Source organism: Hemitrygon akajei, chromosome 29 (assembly GCF_048418815.1).
Source record: "Hemitrygon akajei chromosome 29, sHemAka1.3, whole genome shotgun sequence".
NCBI lineage: Eukaryota > Metazoa > Chordata > Chondrichthyes > Myliobatiformes > Dasyatidae > Hemitrygon > Hemitrygon akajei.
Window position 1 is genome coordinate 43,950,727 of NC_133152.1, and position 23,387 is coordinate 43,974,113.

A 23,387-nucleotide genomic window follows, 5' to 3' on the forward strand; every position below is an offset into this window, starting at 1 on the left:
TTTGTACTTGTACAGATTCTGTGTTCTTGTTCTGGATTCTTTAGTGTAACATAGGTCACGGTAAATCTATTGTGCAAAGCTAATATTGGTGACAGGAGAGGGGACAATTAAGTAAGATGATAATTATGGTAGCATCTATAGAAAAGAGTGCAGTTGAAGTCTCAGGCCAGAAGGTCAACTATACTCTTTTCCATAGATGCTGTCTGGTCTGCTGAGTTCCTCTAACATTTTGTATGTTTGTTGCTTGGATTTCCAGCATCTGCAGATTTTCTCTTGTTTTTGAAGGTGATAATTATGTTTCTTTGCAAGAATTAACATACATATACATTCTATAACCAGAGTGAAAGTCTGGGTTTTAACCTTCTTTTGAAAACTGGTTCACTTTGAACAGATTGTTAATGTGCTAGGGAAGAAGCAGCAACACAGTGCAAAAACAAAGTGCACAATTTCAACCTGAAAATGTAGCACTTATTCCTAGTCTTCACTTTCTGTCAATTAACCAATGGGCAAGTCTACAACAGCTTAACATCTGCAATACTGTGGGTTCTGAGTTTTCATAGCCTCTCACCTTGAAGACTTCAAATTTCACATACAACACATTGACTAATTTGTCCTCACCTATTCTATTGGCTAGAAACAAACAATTTGGTTGCAGTTGGAGCCACTTGTGACATCAATGCAATTAAGAAGTTGCTTCATTTTGATTTGCACTAACTCTCAACCATTCTGATCCTCTGAGCCGTCATGTGTTTACTACCAAGTAGAGTTACACAAATATAAAAAACGAGCTGGTCACGGCAGTCACGAGATCATATGCTACTTCCTGAAGTCAGGTCCATTTGCAGAACATACAATCCAGTTTGTTCAGTACATCCACAACAACACTGTAGCCTCTGTGTTCCCCCAATTTATTCTTAGCAAGTTGTGCTGAGTTATATTTTCTGACAGGTTGCTCATATTTGCACTGCACTCTGGGAAAGTCTGCACTCACCATTTTCATATTTCCTGAGGCATTATTGATCGTCTTATTTACCCACTGCATCTAGAAACCATGCTGAGAAGAATTCTATCAAATTGGTATCATGGAAGTCATTTAAAGTTACGTTGAATGCTTGTTATAAAGCAAAATGATTGCAAGAAAACGTAAATAAAACAAAAACCGAGGTTATCACTCTTTGAAGCTCTGTAATGATATGATTGGTGAGGAGACTGTGATACAAACTGGAGGAACTAAGAGGATGCAGTTGGAATGCTGCTGTGAGCTAAGTTAGCTGATCTCAGTTGTGTCGACATGACAGCAGAAGGTTGGGTTGTATTAACGGAGATCAAAATTGTTTCAAGGCCACTGACCTTTCATAAGACATAAGACACCGTATGGAAGCCGCACCACACCACCTCTCACATCTCCCCTCCTGGACTGCTGCAACAGACAAGCTCAAGGCATGAGTCCTTGTCCTTGCTGCAACTGAGGCCATGCAACTCCCCCGCGGTCAGTCACACCAACAAATCAGTGAACTGGACTTGCAGAATTTTACATTCCCAATGTCTAACAGGCTCTTGTGATTGCAAAAAAAAGGTCCAATCACTTACTCGCTGTTTGACTACACACCGCCTTTGTGCACTGACTGTGATGAATATGGACATTGCGTAGGTGGAGCAATGTTTAGTTGGCCATTTGATACCTATTGAATTGGTGTTGCACAACATTGTTGTCTGAAGGACTCATTCCCATACTTTACTGTTTTATGTTGTAAGTTCTAAGTTTTGGTGCACAGACACTGGTACATGCCTGGAACAAACTGTTGGGGTGGAACTAAGTACAGATGCTGGAGTGGTGTTTAAGAGGCTGTTAGATAGCCAGCTGAATATGTGCAGGGAATGGAGGGACAAGGATCATTTACCGACAGAAGAAATTTAGTTTGATTCCACATCATGTTTGGTGCAGACATTGTGGGCTTAAGGGCCTGTTCCTGTGTCTGTGCTCTTCTATGTAATGGATTTATAGCTTGCACCTGGGATTAGTGGAAAAGGGTCACTTAATGTTGTATGTCAAACCTAATTTTGTCGTAATGATGTCCCAAAGAAGCTTCATTGATGGTCAAATGAATGATGGAGGTAGAGGGGAGGGTGATTAAATTATTTGTTAGATTTACTCATTGCTCGTCACTTGTGTGGCATACGTTATTAAGCCATGCTTGAAAGTCGTCCCAGTCTTTCTCCGTGCAGGTTTAGATGCCTTAATTTTCTTAGAAATTGATGAACATCTTGCAGCCATCATGAGTAACACTATTCTGACTAGATCAGAGAGAAGGTCATTGATAAAGCAGCTGAAGGTTGTTTTGTCTTGGATACTGCTCAGAGTATCTCCAGCACAGGTGTCCTCTTCATGAAGCAAGAGACAGTGATTAGGCTGAGTCCACTGCCCCAAGGAATGCCTGGGGCTGTGTCCTGGGTCTGAAATAATTGACTTCCAACAGTCACAACCATCTTCCTATGTGCTAAGAATGTTTCTGGTCAGCCTTTAGGGAAGAAAATATACTTTCCTTCCAATTTTTTCTTTCATGCTTCATAAAGGAAAATTTCCAGAAAATACATTATTTTGGTCTCTGATATTCTTCCAAATAATCCTTTGTTCTTTATTTTAAAAATGACATAAATTATTACAATTTTTTTTCTTTAACTATTTTAATTTTTAAAAATCTTATTTGCTTGATAATTTACTGGGAGTTGAATGCACTGCTTGGAATGACTTATTTTTAAATATGGAACAAAGCACTCAATGTTTAAATGTTTGAGGTAAAATTTTGTGTCTTAGATGATATGACATTTAAACTTGATTTGCCAAAGCAGAGTTGCATTTCAGTTTTCAAAAAAATGTACTAAAAAGGGTATACAAGAGGGTTGTACAGTTGTATAGTGGTTAGCATAATGCTTTTAAGCCCCAGAAACTTGGGTTCAATTCCACCACTGCCTGTAAGCAGTTTGTGCATTCTCGTGACTACATGAGTTTCCTCCAGGTGCCCTGGTTTCCTCCGGGTACTCTGGTTTCCTTCCTCATTCCAAAACCACATGAGTTAGGGTAACTGAGTTGTTGGCAGTTTGTGTTGCCACCTGAAACATGGCAACATTTGCACATCCAGCATATCCTTGGACTTCACTGTATTTTTGATGTACTGTACGTGATACCAATAAAGCTAATTTTAACTTGCAAGTAGTTTTTTTCATGAGCCTAATCTTAATATGATTTAATTTCTATCATTTTAATTAAGTTAATGTCCTGGAGTGGCCAAATCAGAGTCCAGACCTCAATTCAATTGAGAATTTGGGGCTGGGCTTGAAAAGAGCTGTTCATTCACAATCCCCATACAGTCTGACAGAGCTTGAGCAGTTTTGTAATGAAGAATGGTGAAAAATTCAGTGTTCAGATGTGCAAAGCCAATAGAGGCCTATCCACACAGACTCAGGGCTGTAGTTACTGCCAAAGGTGCATCTACTAAATATTGACTTGAAGGGGGTGAGTTTTCACTTACTTACAATAGAGCCTTTTCTGTTGATCACTGTCAAAAAAGCCAAATTAAATCCACTGTGATTCAATTTTGTAAAACAATAAAACTTGAAAACTTACAGGGGTGGGGTGAATACTTTTTATAGGCACTGTATATGTGCCTAAGACTTTTGCACAGGACTGTATGTTTTTCCAAAGGTTTACTTAAACCACACCAGCCCCTAAAATAAGAGGCAGGTTCAGTTCCTGAAGTTGTAATGCTGATACACGGGTAAGATATCTGCATTGGTATCTCTGATGTGTTGGTATTACCTGAAGGCCATCTTGTTGATCCCCAAGTGGAACTAAATGGTATCATAAAATATTAATGCTTGATAAAACATGCTACTCTACAATACCTATTCAAAAGCTTTATAAAATAACATTTCAAATTAAACATTGCTTTTGTAGATCTGTTGATATATTTTGAAATTGTAACCATGTGCTATTACTAAAAAATTTAAAGGCTAATGCCAAAAAGGCAATCTACTATCTGTGTAATGATCACTGAATAAAGCAACTAATTAGACCCCTTGATGATAGTAATATTAATTTAACACTGATGTCTTATCCACTTCACTATCTCCCTAATAACAATTTCCATGGGTCATTAGAGGTTATATTTAATGATTTACTGTGTACTGTACTATAAAGTGATGAAATGGTATTTAATGTTTAGGGAAATTACATTTTTGGGAAGTATTATGATTGCGCTTTTAGAAACCGAACTGCTGATGCATCACTGAACTCTGGAGCAAGTGCAATTCCCCACTTTAAGTCAATTTTAGGTGATTATTGTTCACTGACATTTACTTGGCACACATATGCGTTGACATTGAACTGGAGAAACAAAACAATTGGACCTCATGACATGGACGGGCAACAGTCCGTCTGGGCAACTACTGTCATTTTAGAAGAATTTGGAAGCTTTTGAGAAGGTGTAGAGGTGATCTATCAGGATTTTGCCTGGATTAGAGAGCATTTCTTATGAAGATAGGTTGAGCGAACCAGGGCTTTTCTCTTGATGCAAAGGAGAATGAAAGGTGTCTGAATAGAGGTATATAAGATGATAAGAGGCATTGATAGAGGGAAGCCAATGCCCTTTTACTGAGGAAGAAATGGCTAATACGAGAAGGCATAATTTTAAGGTGATTGGAGAAAAGTATAGGGAGATGTAAAGGCAGCTGTTTAACACGGCAAGTGGTGGGTGTGTGGAAAGCGCTGCAGGGTAGTGATAGAGGTAGATACATGAGAGACATTGAAGAGACTCATAGATAGGCACATGGATGAAAGAAAAAAATGGAGGCTATGTGGGAGGGAGTCGTTAGATTGATCTTGGAGTAGGTTAATAGGCTAATATGTCAGCACAAATTATACTGTGCTGTATTGTTTAGTGTTTTATAAATTTGGAGGAATGTTTGATGTTCCCATAAGCCTAACGGAACAATTCCTTGGGCAAAGGAAAATGGTTATGGATGTTGAAGGTATATTATCTCAGATTCCAGGAGATGTTTTAAAACTTTTGTCAATCCTAGAACCAAAAAAACCCAACTAAAATGCTGTGGAAGAATCTGCCACAAAGTAGCATATGAGGGGTGATTGATAAGTTTGTGGCCTAAGGTAGAAGGAGATGAGGTATTAACTTCAATCTTTTTGCATTATCATTCAAAGAGTTGAACTGCACGTGTATGTAACAAGAGCATCTTGGACCTCCAGGTGGTCCACAGCAGGAGTGATTGATAAATTTGTGGCCGAAGGTAGAAGGAGATGAGTTATACAGCTCTCTTTGCATGCAAGTGCAGTTCAACTCTTTGAGTGAAAATGCAGAAAGTTTGAGGTTAATAACTCATCAATTTCTACCTTAGGCCACAAACTTACAATCACCTCATGCTGCAAACCACTTCTGGAGATCCAAGACACCAACTTCTACAAAGAAGGAATTCGTATGCTCCACGACCACTGGACTAAGTGTGTAAATGTAGGAAAAATTAATGTGCTAGGTTTTCTAAAATTGACTTCTATTTTAGGCCACATATCAATTACCCCTTGTAGAATGACAATCAGGTTTAATATTAACTGATGTTTTGTGTGAAATGTATTGTTTTGCACAGCAGGATAGTATAGTACAGTTGACCTTCACTAATCCTACTACCTGTAATCTGGTTCCTTCGATAATCCGGCACCGATTTCAAATTTTCCATGCAACTGTCATTTCAAATTTCCTGGGCAACCGTACCAATCTGCTGCACATTGTTTTGGTTGTGTTGGATCTGTTTACATATTGGCGCACTCTTATAAGCACAGACAGGCGATTCCTGCTTGTTTTCCTGCATTTATTAATATCATTTGCGTGAGGCACAGGCACCTGGCACCCGCCCGTCTCACCCGCCAGTGGCGGGGGAGCTGGCGTGCGCTGGGTCAGTCTGCCTTCTTGCCCACCTGCCGGCAGTCGCGCACTGCCCTCCGGCGTCGCCTGGCCGGTGCTCTGTTCTCTTCTGCCTATGACTTCAGATCAGACATGGCGACCCGATGAATTTAAGCACATTACTAAGTGGAGGATCTCCGTCCTCCTGGTGGTCGCGTGAAATGTGGAGTATAGAAGACCTCCTTTCTCCTACTTCTGCTTCTGCTCGCCCAGATGTGCTGCCACCAACATCAACAGTTTTTGAAGAAACTGTTGTGCCAGTTTCAGCACCAGTTCCTGATGCTTCACTCATTTTTCAAGATGAAGATGATGATCCTGACAACCCCACACTGGCAAACGTGTAACTTTGCCTGAAGGTATATTAAACATCTCACTTTAGAAGCAGAAGTGCTCAGCTGTTCAGTATAAGTTAATTGCTGTACATTTACCTGCACCCATTATTTTATCTGTGCCTGTACAGTATATTACTTTATTAAAATTTCACTTGCTACTCATTTAATATTTCTGTTTCATTATTATCTAACTTGTACTGATTTACATGATATATTAAAGGTATGATGAGGTGGTTAGCTGTTGCTTAATGTGATCATTCTGTAATTCGGCATTTTAACTAATCCGGCACTCCTCAGGTCCCAGTGGTGCTGGATTAGTGAAGGTCGACCTGTACATAAAATATACTGAAGATCAGGACAGCACAATCGTTAGTGACTGTAGAGGCCAATTCTGGATCTGCAGACTCAGGAGCAGCAATGACACGGGAACAGCTGGGATGCCGGTGCTTCGGTTGTAGGATCCTTCTTGCATCACCTCTTCTCTGCAGCAGATGCTCTTCTGGATTCCTCAATATTCTTGGCTGCTCCGTTTATCAGCGATATATATAGAAAAGAGAAAAATATTGAGCTAGTTTTCATGGGTTATCTGATGGTAGAAGTGTAGAAATCATTCCTAAAACATTGAGCATGTGTCTTCAGACTCCTGTACCTCCTCTCTAATGCAGACTGTATAGACGTATTTAAACTAAACATAGTCTTTCTTGATATTTGCATGGGAATGGTATTGTCTACACATGGGCAATATGGTGAGATAAGAGCAAGTGTAACGGATGTTAGAACTTTGAAATTAAATCAGAAATTGCTGGAAGAAATCTCTGGAAGAGAAACTGTTGTTCTAGTTTGCTGTTCATGCCATTTTAAACATTTATTTCTCCAAGCAGTTAATCTGATCAATCCTTCATACTCCCTCATACCTCCCCTCTCTCTATTACCTCAGTCACTGCACAGTAAACACTTTCAGCCACTTTAATACATACTGGTATTCCGCAGTATTTATACACATTTTATTCCATGTCTGTATTTTAGCCATAGATGTATATTTAGCTAGGGTGCCTAAGACTTTTGACAATACTGTATTTGTCAATGTGGAGCAGAGAGTGAGTTTATAAATCTGGCAGGAGCAAAGGCTGTTGGGAATCGTGAAAGTAGAGTGTAGGACAGGTGGTGGAGGAAGAGTGCCAGGGGCTGTGGGGTGATGCAGGTGCAGACACACCCAGCCCTGTACACCAGGCAAGGACATTTGATTTATTGATCATTACAGAATTTATCTTTAGTTCTTCCTACTCCCTCCCCTCTCCTTTCCCCAAGTGTAATTCCCCTCTCCCTCTCCCTCTCCCCTTCTCACTCTCAGTCCACAATAGAGACCCATATCAGAATCAGGTTTATCATCACTCACATATGTCATGAATTTTGTTTTTTTTTTGTGGCAGCAGCACAGCACAATACATAGAATTACTACAGTACTGTGTAGTTAAAAATATATATAAAATGTACATATACATGTAAATGTATATGATGAATAAAGTTGATCCTTGATCCTAGATTTGTAAAAAGGGATGGCAGAGAGTAGGAGAGAACAAAATGGGCGAGCATTGAACTGGAGAAATTATGAAAACAAATGCAAAAGTAGTGCAGGTGAAATGTATTGTTTGGACTAGTAAGGAAATAGTAGATCACTCGGTAGGATGTATACTGAAGTGCAAATTAAGGCTCTGAAATCAGCAGAGCACAATGTGTTGAAAGCTGAACATTTGGAATAGAGAAGCTGGAATGAACTGATTAACTGAAGTATGCTGAGTTATGGTTCAGGCTGTTGTTCCTTGAGCTTGCGCTGACCTAATTGGGACAGTGTGGGAAGGTGAAGGTAGAGGTCTGAGTGGAAATAAGACTGAGAATTAAATCGACAGGCAGTTCGGTGCGTTGGTTTGGGGGGGGGTGGGGCGGTGTTGGTGTCAACACTTGTGGACTGAGTAACAAACTTCTGCAGAGCAGGCCACACAATCAGCACTTGGTGCCCCAATGTGGAGAAAACTACATACTGAAAACTGACTGCAGTGATGTGAAATTAAAATTACATTTAAATATCTCTACACTTGCACAAGAGGAAATGGGGGTAATGGTTATCATTGAGCCATTGAGTCATACAACATCAAAACTGGCCCTTCAGCCCAAATCATTGATACTAACCAAGATGCCCATGTAAAATATCCCCATTTGGCTCATGTTCATCCATATCAAACAATGCAGTGAACACAATAGCAGGCTGAAGCACTAGTTCTATTTCCTTCTATTGAGGTATGTCCAATTTTGAGTATTTCTGGTTATATTTGAACTTATTGGTGTAGATAGAAAGGTGAACCAGTGTTGCTGGAGGGGATGGTCCCTTTGCAAGGCAAAAGGAGGAGAAAAGGAGAAGATGCTTCATTCTGCTGGCACCAGGAATAGTGGGGAGTGACTGGAAAAGGTAGGTGGCAGAAAAGTAAGGATGAGGGAAGTTCTGTCTTCGTTCTGCAAGAAGATTGCTGGGGGAAAAATGAGAGCTGAAGAGTGGGCACTGTTTGGAGGCCCTTTCAATGGAAAGGTGATCTATGGTTGAGAAATATGAAGGGCAGGTTGAAGGCATTGGTACTATTTTAGAATAGAAGGACATGGCTTTATGACAGATTTGACGAGAAATTTCCTTAGCCAGTGAGTGGTGAATCTATGGATTCATTGCTGCAGATGGCTCTGGAGGCCAAGTCATTAGTATATTTAAAGTGGAGGTTGATAGGTTCTTGGTTAGTCAGGGTGTCAAAGGCTATGGGGAGAAGGTGGGAGACTGTGGTTGAGAGGGATAATAGATCAGCCATGCTCAAATGGCAGAGCAGACTTGAAGAGTCAAAGGGCAGCATGTCTTGTAGTCTTACCTCACCCAAAGTAGGATGGTTGTGGATGGCAGCCAGAACATTGTCTTAAGAGAACTGATGTGATATAGGTGGGGAATGGAACCATAATTGAATCAGGTTCTGCAAGGAAACATGGTAGAAGGGGACACAGTAAATATTCATGGCACTTTTGTGGGGATACTGATTTGTTAGCCAGTCTTGTGAAATGGAGGTGGAGTGGAAATTGCCAGCTAAAGTGAAAAAATAGGAACATGAAAGAGAACTAATGAGGTCCCACACTTACTGGAAAAGGAGACTAGATGTGGGACCAGAGTTGAGTATTTATTATTGATATGTTTCTTTTTCATGATGTCAATGGCTGAAAGCAGTGGCAATTATTACCCATTCCTTATTGCCTTTGAGAGGGTGAAGATGGTATATTTTCAAGTCAGGCACATTGTATGTGAACTGATTGATTTGGTTTTGTTATTTGAACTTCTTGGCTTACTCTTTCTAAATCTATTGGTGCTTGCTTAATGAATATATTTAATTTCAATATTGCTTTTGCACGAGACAATCCATGGTGGCAGAGTAGCACAGCGATTAGTATAATGCTATTACAGCACCAGCGACCCTGGTTCAATTCCTGACGCTGTCTGTAAGGAGTCTGTACCTTCTCCCCGTGACTGCGTGGGTTTTCTCCCATATTCTAAAGATGTAAGAATTAGGTGGTTAGTTGGTCATATAATTGTAATTGAGCCAGAAGGGCCTGAGCTGTGTCTCTAAATAAATTTTTTAAAAATCATGGCTGAACCATTGTTGTTATTAAAATACAATTCTAACCACATGTTCCCTCTTTTAGGCGAAGCTTCCAGAATTGAAGCCTCTTCCCCTGTCCACCGGTGAAATGGTAACGGAACACGAGGAGCTGGTTTGGACTCCTGGTGTCAATGATTGTGAGCTTCTGATGTACCTGAGGGCAGCCAGGTAAGATTCCACTGAAAGCCTTATCCTTCCCTATAACGTCTAAGAAACATAGAAAACCTAAAGCACAATACAGGCCCTTCAGCCCACAAAGTTGTGCCGAACATGTCCCTACCTTAGAAATTACTAGGCTTACCTATAGCCCTCTACTTTTGTAAGCTCCATGTACTTATCCAGAAGTCTCTTAAAAGACCCTATCGTATCCATCTCCACCACCTTTGCCAGCAGCCCATTCCACGCACTCACCACTCTCTGAGTAAAAAACTTGTCTCTGACATCTCCTCTGTACCTACTCCCCAGCACCTTAAACCCGTGTCCCCTTGTGGCAACCATTTCAGCCCTGGGAAAAAGCCTCAATCAATGCCTCCCATCATCTTATATACCTCTGTCAGGTCACCTCTCATCCTCCGTCGCTCCAAGGAGAAAAGGCCGAGTTCACTCAACCTATTCTCATAAAGCATGTTCCCCAATCCAGGCAACATCCTTGTAAATCTCCTCTGCACCTTTTCTATGGCTTAAAGAATGCAAAAGTTTCAAATGTGTAAGAGGAGAAAATAGACAATGGGTTTCAATCACGGTTAAATGGTGGGATGCTTTATTCAATAGTCAATCAATTGTTAATGGTTCCATTTAATATCAGAGAATGTATACAATATACAACCTGAAATTCTTATTCTCCACAATCAATCTATTGATTGGTTGAACTATTGCTTTATTCGTGCTGTTTTTAAAAGGTTTTATATCCACCTTTGTAAGATCTGAAGTGTGTCCCACCCAGATCACGTGGTGGTCTCATCAGTACAAAAGTGCACAGCCTAAGTACTCTTAGCTTCTATCCAGGCCTTTCTGTTTTAAATTTATTGCCATTCAACTATATACGTATATACCACCAAATGAAACAATGTTCTTCCGGACCAAGGTGCACAACACAATACATATAATATACATAACACATAAAGAAATATTACCAAAAATAAATGAACAAATACTAAAATATATTCCAGAAGATTGCCATTTAGCGTAAGGTGCATTTATGACATTGGTTAAAAATAAACAGTATAATGCTCCTGGCACTTTATACGTGATATGACCTGGGTGGTGGCAGGGAAATCAGTAGTCTCAAGGCCTGGGAGAAGAAGCTATTTCCCATCCTAACGGTCTTTGTTCTAATGCTGTGGTACGTCCTGTCTGATGGTAGGGGGTCAAAGAAATTGTGGGGCAGCTGGGAGGGATCCTTGACATTACTAAGAACATATGCAACACTCCTGATAAATATCTTGGATAGGTGGAAGAGAGACCCGAAGATTACACTCAGCAATCCTCATAATCCTTGTTATGGTCTTGGAATCAGGTGCTTTGCAATTCTTGTACCAAACAGTGATACAGCTGGTTAGGACACTCGGTGTAACTCCTGTAAAAATTAGTTAGAATGTGGGGTGGGGGGGAGCCTTGCTCACCATAATCTTCTCAGGAAATGGGGATACTGCTGTGTTTCATGTTCCGCCTCTACATGCAACTAAACAGATGCATCACATAGCACTCTCCAATACTGGACTGGTTTTACCTTCCAAAAGAGTGCAGGCCAGCCCTGTTGTAAAGGAGTATGGTATTCATTCTTGGTAATCAGTTGACCATTCCATCGTTTAGGCATGTAGGAAGAAGAATTTGTGATCTTTGTTACAAAGAACAATGGCATTCCAAAGAACCTGTTGGTAGAAATAGAGGAAAGGAGCACAAGTGGAAATAGTGAGATTATGTGGTTAGCATTACTTTCGAGAGGCCCATTGTATAACAGTTGTAAATTCAATACTCATCTTGAAACTGAACAGTACAAAGGAGGAGGGTCTTACTGGGTTGACTTATTTGTTTGATAAATGCTGGAGGGAGAACAATTTTTTCTAGACACCAGGGTGAGGCAAAGCTGGAGGAGAACCTTGAGCTTTTGAGCTTGGTCCATAACAATTGACTTGATAATTTAGATGTGTTGCATTCCGTGGTAAAGAGATTAGCTGACATTTTCTACCTGAATTTTACACATGGGTGCAGTGATATTTGGGTTAGGTAGCAGTGTAAAATAATACTTGTGCTTGTAGGACGTTAATGCAACTGGATTAAATGCAGGAGCAATGTGGTTACATTGGAAGGAGAGTAGAGAAGTCTTAAAAAGTGTAGTCTGGACCAAAGGAATTATAGCTGTAAGGAAAGATGAGATCAGGTGGGGTGTTCTTTGGGATAAAAGCAGACTGAGCAGAGATTTAATTGAACTGTATAAAATTATGAGGGGTGGAAACAGTAAAAAAGGAGGACCTGTTTCCATGACCAAAACCAGTATTTTAAAGATGGGGGGGGGGGGGGGAGAAGAAAAAATCCTCTTTCACCCAGAGTCTGGAATTCATTACCCGACAGATTGGTGACAGCAGGAATCTTTTTCACATTTAAAAAGCACTTTGATGAGAATTTCAAGTCTAAAGATCTGATGGTTGTAGATCAATTAAGATGATAGGTGTGTTTTTGTTCCACTGGCACAGACACATTGGGCTAATTGTGCCTGGACCAGTTATAATCTCCCATGACTTTTCTCATTCTACTTTGGAAAGGAGGGAAAATTACCTAATTGGACCATATTGTAATGTCGCTCTCAAATGCAGAGTCAGGCCCCAGCATGGATTTTCAATACCTTGGGGGAGGTGTTGAGGAAAACAAAGTAATTATGGAAGACTAGGATTAAGAACAGCATTGGAATGGGTTATCTTGCTGCTGCCTTGTCTAGGGGGTATTCTTAAACATGAGTGCCATAAAATCAAGAGACGAGAGAGATGCACATTATCTTGTAGTGAATATGTGTTTTAAAATAGAGACATCAAATCTCATGCACTGGCATTGTATTCTTTTCAAAGTACCAATTTAGAATGAATTGAATGATTAGAATTAATTTTATCACAAATTGAAGGAAATTGTTGAATCTTTCAGAGGTAATATTGTTGACATCCTTGGGTCTTATTCCTATGATTTATCCATGATTTCAGGACAGTGAAGACATAAGAAATAAATTTGTTTGCGTTAATTTAAGGTATAATAGGGACTGTGTGGAATATTGTTTTGGAATTGATCTTAGGCTTGAACAAGAGGTCATGGCTTGAAAACATTTATTTACTTATGCCCATTACTCCTTCTGGGACATTATGCTGCCAACTGTAGCTCACCTGAGTCCTCTGTCCTGGGCTGATAGAAGGTTGATCGGCTCTGTGACTTCCAATCACCACACAACTTCGTATATCTCCTAGGCGAAGATCCTTCCCCTCCCAGGGATGAGGTCTTTGGAACTTCTGATGACATTTCTGTAGCTCTGGTTTTTTACGGGAGGGGTTGCTACCCTCATGCCTGTTCCTCCTCCATTCGCAGGCGGGCTTGGGACTGACCATGGCAGAGTTCTAATTTGAAAATGTAAAGGAAAGAAAACATTGCTCAATGATTGATTAGTTAAATTTCCAGTTTGAGTAATGGAACAGTAGACGTATGTTTTCCAAGTTAGTCACAGGATTTTGTAAGAAGATAATCTGTCAGATATTTTAAAATAACATTACTGCACACAAATTGCTCAATTGTTTGACTAATTGTAAATCTACAACTTTGAGCTAGGTATGGTAGAATTAATCTCCTTTTAAGTAGGAACCTATATTGCAGAAGGCCATTTGGATAATTTCTGTAATGTAGATGTTTGCTATTTTGATCAATTATTTGATGCATAAATGTAAATATCGCATTGCGAGTAATGCAGCATTTGTTCTTATGCAGGAGTATGGCTGCCTTCGCAGGCATGTGTGATGGTGGATCAACAGAAGATGGCTGCCTTGCAGCATCTCGTGATGACACTACAGTAAATGCTTTGAATACTGTAAGTTTCCTTCATCTTGCATATTTCACTGAGGTTTAGGAGGTGATTAATACATACAATTCAGCGTTGCAGCTTTAGTTTAAAATAAATACATAAATTGTGTCATGAGGTTATTATAACGGTGAAGCTGAACATGACATTTTTAATAATAATTTCAACAAATAAAATACATTCAATCAAGTTCTAATAATTAAATCAGATTTACTAAAACTGCAATGAATGCATATGGCTTCTACAATTAATCACATATATTTTATTGAATATTAAACATAAAATGACTTCTGAAAGAATAATGTGAATTACTGGATATTTTTGACTCAAGTATTTCTGCTCATGCCTTTTTGGCATTGTGATATCTTAAAATTATTAGAATTAGAATTGTGAAATTTGTGACCTAAAGATTTACGAACTGTTTTCACAATTGGACAGTTCAGTGGATGTGGCAACCATCTACTTAAGGACTGGATTTGAATAATTCTAATTTTTAGCACTGAATAAATGCTGGCTCCAGAATTTAGGGACATGGAAAACATATTCCATTTAATAACCGGAACTCTGCATTCCCATTATACCACAGCATATATTAAAACCAGAACCTTCCAAATATTTAAATACTCTTTATTTATCTACATTGCCAGGTACTGATAGCAAGCTACTACTATATTTCTGTGTCGGTGTTGTATACACATGCAAATTCGTCCAAAGTTATGGAAGTATAACGAAAACTTCATCAATTTTACTGCAGTACATTGTATAAATCAAAGCTGGCAGCTCACTACGGCAATGTTTTATTTATGTAGTGGCAGACTGCGGCAGAAAGCAATGGAATTTACTGTTAATTGTGAAAGATAGCTAAGAGGGACAGAAAATGAGAAATGTCATTCAGCTGTATTCTAAAATATAACAAACATATTCTTCCAATCATTATTTATATGACAAAAATACAAACGACTGTAATTGCATATGAAATATTGGATCAATTCATTTATATTTAGCTGAAATTCTTATTGAATAGGCTGTGCTGGCAAGGGGGAGAAAAAGGATAATGGATACCTCAAGATTACAGCTGATTAAATTTGAAATCGTGGTCCCAACAGGAACTTGCAAATTCTATTAGGTTAAAGCAGTTTTATTCCTAGGGCTAAAAAAATACCAGCTGCTCTTTATTTATTAAGTTCTTTATGGGGCTTTGAATAAAAATCATGACTTTCTTACATTTTTAAGGTACAGCGATGCACCTTTATTCATGAATAATTAATTACTTCCCTTTTTTCTACGAAAGATGTGCAGACCTTGTTGAATGAAAGCCAACGCAAATAGCTAATTTGAAGACTATTGGTTTTTCATTGTGCTAAGCGAACTGAATGATACTGTTAACTCAAAGTATGCACAAAATGTACAGTATTATAAAGCATTAATGGTTGGTATGTGCCACACACAAATTGCCTTCTGAAGAAAACACTTAACCTTAGTTTCCCTCTCAGACACACAGTGCCATGTAAGTTTCATTGGGAAGGAAGGGGAGAAAATTGGGAATACTGCACTCTAAGCAAAGACAAGAGTTGACAAAGAATTTGCTTTCAATTATGGGTAAAAGTAAAACTGAAATGATCATAGTGACGTGTGTTCCATTATTCTGAAAATCCGGTTCTTGTTGTATGTCCTACCCCAAGAAAAGGCCACATCAGGAATGGCTTCGATGATAATTAGAAATATGTAAATACTAATTAGCTCAATATTGACTTGGTTGGTGGTCACACTGTGTTTCTATTGACCCCTTGTACTCATCATCATTATGTGCCGTGTCGTATGACGTGGGTGATCATGGTCTTGATCATGATTGTTCTTGGCAAATTTTTCTGCAGAAGTGGTTTGCCATTGCCTTCTGGCTTTACAAGGCAGGCGAGCCCAGCCATTATCAATACAATTCAGAGATTGTCAGTGGTTGCATAGCCAGGACTTGTGATATGCACCAGCTGCTCATACGACCTGCTCCCATAGTTTAACATGGCCCTGATTGGAAGTGGGTGGGAGTTCTAAGCAGGTGCTTACCCAGGCAAGCGGAAGGAAGGAGTGCCTTACACCTCCTTTGGTAGAGACATATCTCCACCCCTCCACCTTGCCCTTTTTATATCCATATAAAAGTAGTTTGTACGAATTTGGTAAAATATTCATTTAGTATTAAAATCTGTTCAATGTAGAGGGACAAACATTGTTCATATTTTATATCCATGTTGATGCTCATTCATAACAAATAGAAATGGAAGAAGGTCATTCAACTCCTCATGCTCATTCTGCAATTATGACAGATCATTTACTCAGTGCCACCGCCCACATTAGAACCATCTCCTTTGATTCCATTAATGTATTAAAAAGCCTGCTGTCTAAAGTCACTGAACTTCCACCAGCTTCTGAATGGTCCTTTTTGCTAGAAGACAGAACCAGAACGGATAACTTCACTCACCCCAGCACTGAACTGCTCCCACAACCTATGGACTCACTTTCAAGGATTTCATCTCAAGTTCTCGAAATTATTGCTTATTTATTTATTATTATTATTTTATGTTTTTTCTCTTTTTGTACATATGTGTGCAGGTTTTCATTGATTCTATTGTGTTTCCTTGTATTTACTGTGAAAACCCTCCAGAAAATGAATCTCAGGTTTGTATTGTGACCTGTATGTAGTTTGATAATAAATTTACTTTCAACTGTGACACCATTATTTTATGGCACAGTGCATAGTGCACAGAAGTAGACCCTTTGGTCCATCTACTCCTTGCTGAACTATTAATTTGAATAGTCCCATCAAGCTGTACCCAGACCATGGCCCTCCATACCCCTCCCGTCTATGTACCTATCCAAATTTCTCTTAAATGTTGAAATGGAACCCTCATCTGGTAGCTCCATGCTCTCACCACCCTCTGATTGAAGAAGTTTCCTTAAGTGTTCCAGCCTTTATAAACTTGACTTAGTGAATTAACTTGTGCATTTTGCATCATTGTCCCAACTATATTATGTATGCTGCACCATGCTTTGAAAGATATAAAATGCAAATAATTGCACTCCTTTCCAGTGTAACATTTAAATTTATACTTACGATCTTTTGGGAGGGGAAACCATGAAAGTAAAATACGTGTGTGCAACATAAACACAGCAGTTAGCAGTATTTACAAACCATATTGTGAAAATGTGTCAATTCTGCATAAATTTATGGTGATTGGGGGAAAGTACAGGGGGATGTCAGAGGCAGGGTAAGAGCGATGAGTGCTTTAAATGCTCTTCCAGGGGTGGTGGTAAGGACAAGTACATTAGGGACATTTAAGAAACTCTTAGCTTGGCAAATTGATGATCGAAAAATGGAGGCCCAGTCCAGCTACAGAGAACCTCAAGCAGACAAATACAGTCTCAATTAAAATGGAGGGTTCTGTGGGAGGGAAGGGTTAGATTGTTCTTAGAGTAGGTTAAAGTTCAGAGTAAAATTTATTATCAGAGTACATACATGTCACTGCATACAACCCTGAGATTCTTTTTCTGTGGGTATCCTTAGCAAATCTATGGAACAGTAACTGTATACAGGATCAATGGACAACAAACTGTGCAAGTTCAGACATAAGTAAAAAGCAATAAATAATGAGCATAAAATAACAAGATAAAAGACTCCTTAAATGAGTTATCCTCTTTTGTTCAAGAGCTTGATGGTTCAGGGGTAGTAACTGTTCTTGAGCCTGGTGGTGTGAGTCCTGAGGCACCTATACCCTCTACCTGATGGCAGCAGCCAGGGAAGAGTATGGCCTGGGTGGTGAAGATCTTTGATGATGGATTCTGATTTTCTGCGGCAGCGTTTCATATAGGTTGGGAGGCTCAATGATTGGGAGGGTTTTACTCATAATGGACTTGGCCGAATCCACTACCTTTTGTAGGAAGGTCAGCACAACATCTCTTGCCAAAGAGCCTCTACTGTGCTGTTATGTTCTTTAATTTTAAAGGTAATTAATTTTAAAACATTATAAACGAGTTTCTGCTTTTTGTTGGGCAAATAAACATCAAGCCAATGAGAACAGCATAATTTTTTGTTTGCGGGAATGGAGTCAGAGAAGGAATTTAAAATAACTTAGTATGAACCAGAATTTTAGGTTTATTATCACCCTCCTTTATAAGGTGAAGTGTAATGTTTTGCGCATCAGTACAGTTGAAAAGCATAAACATTTGTTATAAATTACCAAATAAATAAATAGTGCAAAACTAAAGAAGTGTTCATAGACTGTTTAGAACTCTGATGGCAGAGAGGAAGAAACGGTTCTGAATCATTGAGTGTGGTTCTTCAGGATTCTGTACCTCCTCCCTGATAGTATTTTAATTGTTAATAAAATTAAGCTGCACAGGCTGTCAATGTTTTCTGTACATTAATGATGCTGTACTTATTGTCAGAGTATCCTGTAATTCAATTCAAATTTAGTTTTCATCATCACTAATTGTGTCTCCGGGCAACACTCTCCAGTTTTGGGCAGTGAACAGTCTCACCACTGGGAAGGCTCGGAACAGTTGTCGAGCATCATTTGCATTCCCATAATGAAAACGTGCACTTGCTCTCATAAAAAAAATGAAAAATAGGCAGATTCTCTCATCATTTGGGAGAAAAGATGTACTTTTGCAAATCCCATGCACCTTTCCACAATCAGAAAGACAACTATGAACAGTTTTCAATTTACTGCATGTTTCCTCTACATGGCAGCAGAGATTCGGCATTAACATGATTCACCGTCCCTCTCCTTATGGCAGAATTTGTACCAGACATCCAGGGTACTGTCAGAACTTTCATAAGACATAGGAGCAAATTAGGCCATTTGGGCCATTGAGTCTTCTCTGTCATTTGATCATGGCTGATTTTCTGAATGGAGAGAAAATTTAAAAACCTGAGGTGCAAAGGGACTTTGAGAGTCCTCATGCAGGATTCCCTAAAGGTTAATTTGCAAGTTAAGTTGGTGGTGAGGTAGACAAATGTGATATTAGCATTCCTTTTGAAAGGACTAGAATGTAAAAGGATGTAATGTTGAGGCTTTATAAAGCACTGGTGAAGCCTCACGTGGAATATTGTGAACAGTTTTGGTCCCTTTATCTAAGAAAGGATGTGTTGACATTGGAGACAGTTTCAACTGAGGTTAAGGAAAATGATTCGAGGATTGAAAGGTTTGTCATATGAGGAGTGTTTGATGACTCTGGGACTGTTACTCACTAGAATTCAGAAGACTGAGGAGTAATCTCATTGAAACTTATCGAATGTCGAAAGGCTGTGATATAGTGGATGTGGAGAGGATGTTTCCTATAGTGGGGGAGTCTAAGACCTGAGAACACAGCCTCAAAAAAAAAGGCATGTCCTTTTAGAACGGAGATAAAGAGGAATTTCTTTGGCCAGAGAGTGGTGAATCCATGGAATTTGTTGCCACTGGTGGCTGTGGATGCCAAGTCATTGGGTATATTTAAGGCAGAGATTGATAAATGTTTGATTAGTCAGGCCATGAAGCGACACGGGGAGAAGATAGAGGCTGAGAGGGAAAATGGATCAGCCATGATGACATGGTGGAGCAGACTCGATGGGCCAAGTGGCCTAATTCTGCTCCTATATCTTATGGTCTTAATTATTTTTCCTTATCAACCCCTTTCTCCTGCCTTCGCTCATAACAATGCACTTACTAATCTAGAATCACTTACCTATCAACCTCCACTTTAAATATACCCTCCACAGTCATCTATGGCAATGGCCTCAGAAAACAAGGATGTTCCTCTAGAACAGAGATGAGGAGGAATTTCTTTAGCCAGAGGATGTTGAATTTGTGGAATTCATTGCCATAGTAATTTTAGAGATGTGAGTAATGCCAGCACTTATTGGTCATTCCTAAATGCCCTTGACAGAGGGTTAGTGATTCTCCCCCTTGCTGATTGTGAAATATACTCAGTGGCCACTTTATTAGATACACCTGTATTCCTGATTGTTAATGAAAATAACTATCAGCCAGTTATGTGGCAGCAACTTAATGCATAAAAGTATGCAGATATGGTCAAGAGATTTGAGTGTTGTTCAGGCCAGGCTTCAGAATCAGGGAAGAGACGTGGTCTAAATGACTGACTGTGGAATGATTGTTGGTGCCAGATGGGGTGGTTTGAGTATCTCAGAAAATGCTGATCTCCTGGGATTTTCATGCACAACAGTGTCTAGAGTTTACACAGAATGGTGTGAAAAACAGAAAAAAAAACATCCAGTGAGCTGCAGTTCTGAGGTTGAAAGCCCTCACCCCACCAAGGGGCCAAATTCACCCAATTATCACCAGCAGTTCGGTTCCTCTTTCAGCCTTCCCCATCCCCCCTACTGCAAGGTCCCACAGGGTTCAGTAGAGAATGGCCAGACTGGTTCAAGTGACAGTAACTCAAATAACTACATGTTACAACAGTGGTGTGCAGAAGAGCCTCGTTGAACAAACAACATGTCGAACCTTGAAGTGGACAGGCTACAGCAGCAAAAGACCAGAAATATACAGAAGTACACTCAGCAATCACTTTACTAGATACCTCCTGTACCTAATAAAGTGGCTGCTGAGTATATATATGACCCCATCATGTTGTTGAGTAAAGAGTTCCTAACTTCATTGTGTTTGACCATAAGCAAGTAACCAATTACCAATACAAACTTTGTTATTTGTAATATATGATGATAGTTCTATGTTGCAGTTAGAGGATTTCTGATCCATCATTACATCATTGGAATGGTTTGATGAGAAACAATTTTTAATGCAACATCTTTCAAATGCTCTTTCTCTTTGCGATTAATATTCTCACAAACCTGTTGATAAGGCAAGATGTATCTCAGGTGGTTTTAGAATTGCGATCTATTATTCTGCCACCCAGTTTAACACCATCCTCCAGATCAATGATTCATTATAGTACTGATTTGTTAAAGAACCTGTGGCCTGCAGCTTCAACACTCACAGGTAGTGGCTCCCTGTACTATAACGTATAAGTCCACCCCAACTGCACGCCACTGTGCGGGGATTCTGCAGCAAGGAAATAGTGATTTCAAAGCTGCTCAGCTTGAGGAAATGGTTGTGGGCTGCAGTGGGATAGGCTTGTAGCCACTATTAAGCTTGTTACCATAGAGAAGTCTAGGCTGACGAGAGCTGCACAGCCAAACAGAGATTCTAATACATCCAGCCGGGAATGATGAGAGAGACCATAACATCCAGGCACTTTTCCAGCAATGGCTGGCACTCTCAGGGGTAGACTGAGACCACTGATTGCCTCAAATTTCTCACCAAGTTAATTCAACTGAAGATTTTTATTCTAGTATTTTAACAATAAAACTATAGCAGAGTAGAATTGATTGGGAATAAATCAACTATCAAATAAAATTCCCTTCTGGACCAAAGTAAAAATTGCTAAGACATAGGAGCAGAATTAGGTCATTTGGCCTACTGAGTCAGCTCCGGTACTTAATTGTGTGTAATTTATTATCCCTCTCAATTCCATCCTCCTGCCTTCTCCCTGTAACTTTTGATGCCCTTACTGATCAAGAACCCATCAACCTTCACTTTAAATTCTCCAGTATCATCTCTATTCTAACAGAACTTTGATAACTTAATCAGGAAAATCTCCAAAGCAAGACAGAGGTCCCCATGTTGCCTTCCTTTGTTAATCTTTTAATAAGATGCTCTACATTCTGTGGTAGTTTATAAAATGGGAAGTTACCTATAGTGCACCCTTTACCCATTTGGCTGTCTGCATGTTGACCCTAAGTCAATCATTTGTATTGATCATAAAGGTTTTTAGACACTATCACTCTAGTAAAGTTAACATCTGCAATATGAGGAACCAATCCTCTAAATTAGGGGTTCACAACCTTTTTTATGCCATGGGCCCCTATCATTTACTGAAGGGACCATAGACCCGAGGCTGGGAACCCCTGCTGCATTGGTATATTAAATGAATAAAATATTGTGAACCTTTCATTAGCATTGGGATATGGATAATAAGCTTTGGCATCTTAACATGAGTCTTCTTACTGATGAAGAGTCAGGAGTTCAGCCACTCATTGGCATCCTCTCCTCTTTGCTTTAACTGTGGTGTAGATTGGAATGTTTTACCACACTGCTCTCTATTGGTAGACCTGAAGAAATGGTAACTCTGTTGAAAGTTGGTGACACTGGCTGAGCATTCTGTTGTTGGTAATCAGTTGGCATTTGATTGGCAAAATCATTACACTATTTGTGTGCCTAAGAAATCAATAAAGTCAGGTACTGCCTTGGCATGAACTACTTCATTAACAGAGATAATTGGATTTAAATACTCTGAAATTGAAGCCGAAGTCTTAACCCTAAACTGAATGAAATTTTATTGACAAAACAGCTGAAACTGGTTGCAGAAGATGTGACGCTGAGGAACTCCAGCTTTGGATTTCTTGGGCCTGTGATGTTGAACTTAGCAAAACCAATAATCATCCTCCTTAGCCTTGGACATGTCTCCAGCCACAGCTAGCTTTGCTGCTCAACCTCTGTTAACCTCCCTTTTGCTATACTACGTCAAAGAATGCCATACAGTGAAATGTGTTTTCATCAACAACCATCTCAGTAAAAGGGTATGCAGGGAACAGCCTGCAAGAGTTGCTATACTTCTAGCACCAGCAAAGTATGCACACAACTTTACTAAACCTAACCCATTAATCTTTTGGAATATGGAGGAGACTCACTGGGTCGTGGGGAGAATGTACAATCTCCTTCAATTCTGATCACTGGCACTGTAAGATGTTGCACTAGCTGCTACTCTACTGTGCTGTACAGTCGTGGGTTGAAGCCAAGAAGACAGATGCAGGATTTTGACCCAAAATGTTGACAGTTCCTCTCTCCACCCAACCGATACTGCACAACCTGCTGAGCTCATCCAAGGGATTGTTCCTTCAGTAATCCATCCTCCTTCCAATCAAAAGCCAAGGTTCTGTTGCCTCCCTGTTTAGATGCAGTACATTTACACTGATGTTGTGTTGCAATTATAAGGGCAGCCAAAGGTTTGGAAAAGACAGCATTTTCTTGTCTTCATTTAAACAGTATTTTCCTTTCCATTCTTCTAATCAAATGACCTCACTTTGCCCCATATTATACTCCATCTGGCAGATTTCTGCACACTTGCTTAATCTTTCTGTTTCCCATAAGGACACTCTTTGTATCCAGCTCATAATATGCTTTTCAATCCATTTTTGTGTTGTCAGTAAATCCGGCTGCAGTACACTCAGTCCTTTCATCTAAGTCATTAATGTAGATTGTCAATATTTGAGACCTTAGCCAGGATCCAATGATATGCC

General features: G+C 39.6%; 1 protein-coding gene across 3 annotated transcripts in view; it reads left to right on the forward strand.

Moving 5' to 3' along the window:
* Window positions 1-23,387, forward strand: part of rerea (arginine-glutamic acid dipeptide (RE) repeats a) — a 615,654-nt gene that overhangs the window by 414,606 nt on the left and 177,661 nt on the right. For all 3 annotated transcript variants that reach the window (XM_073032278.1, XM_073032279.1, XM_073032280.1), the window contains exons 8-9: window positions 10,028-10,152; window positions 13,945-14,044. In XM_073032278.1, coding sequence (XP_072888379.1) covers window positions 10,028-10,152; window positions 13,945-14,044 — 225 coding nt within the window. The remainder of the gene's footprint in view (window positions 1-10,027; window positions 10,153-13,944; window positions 14,045-23,387) is intronic.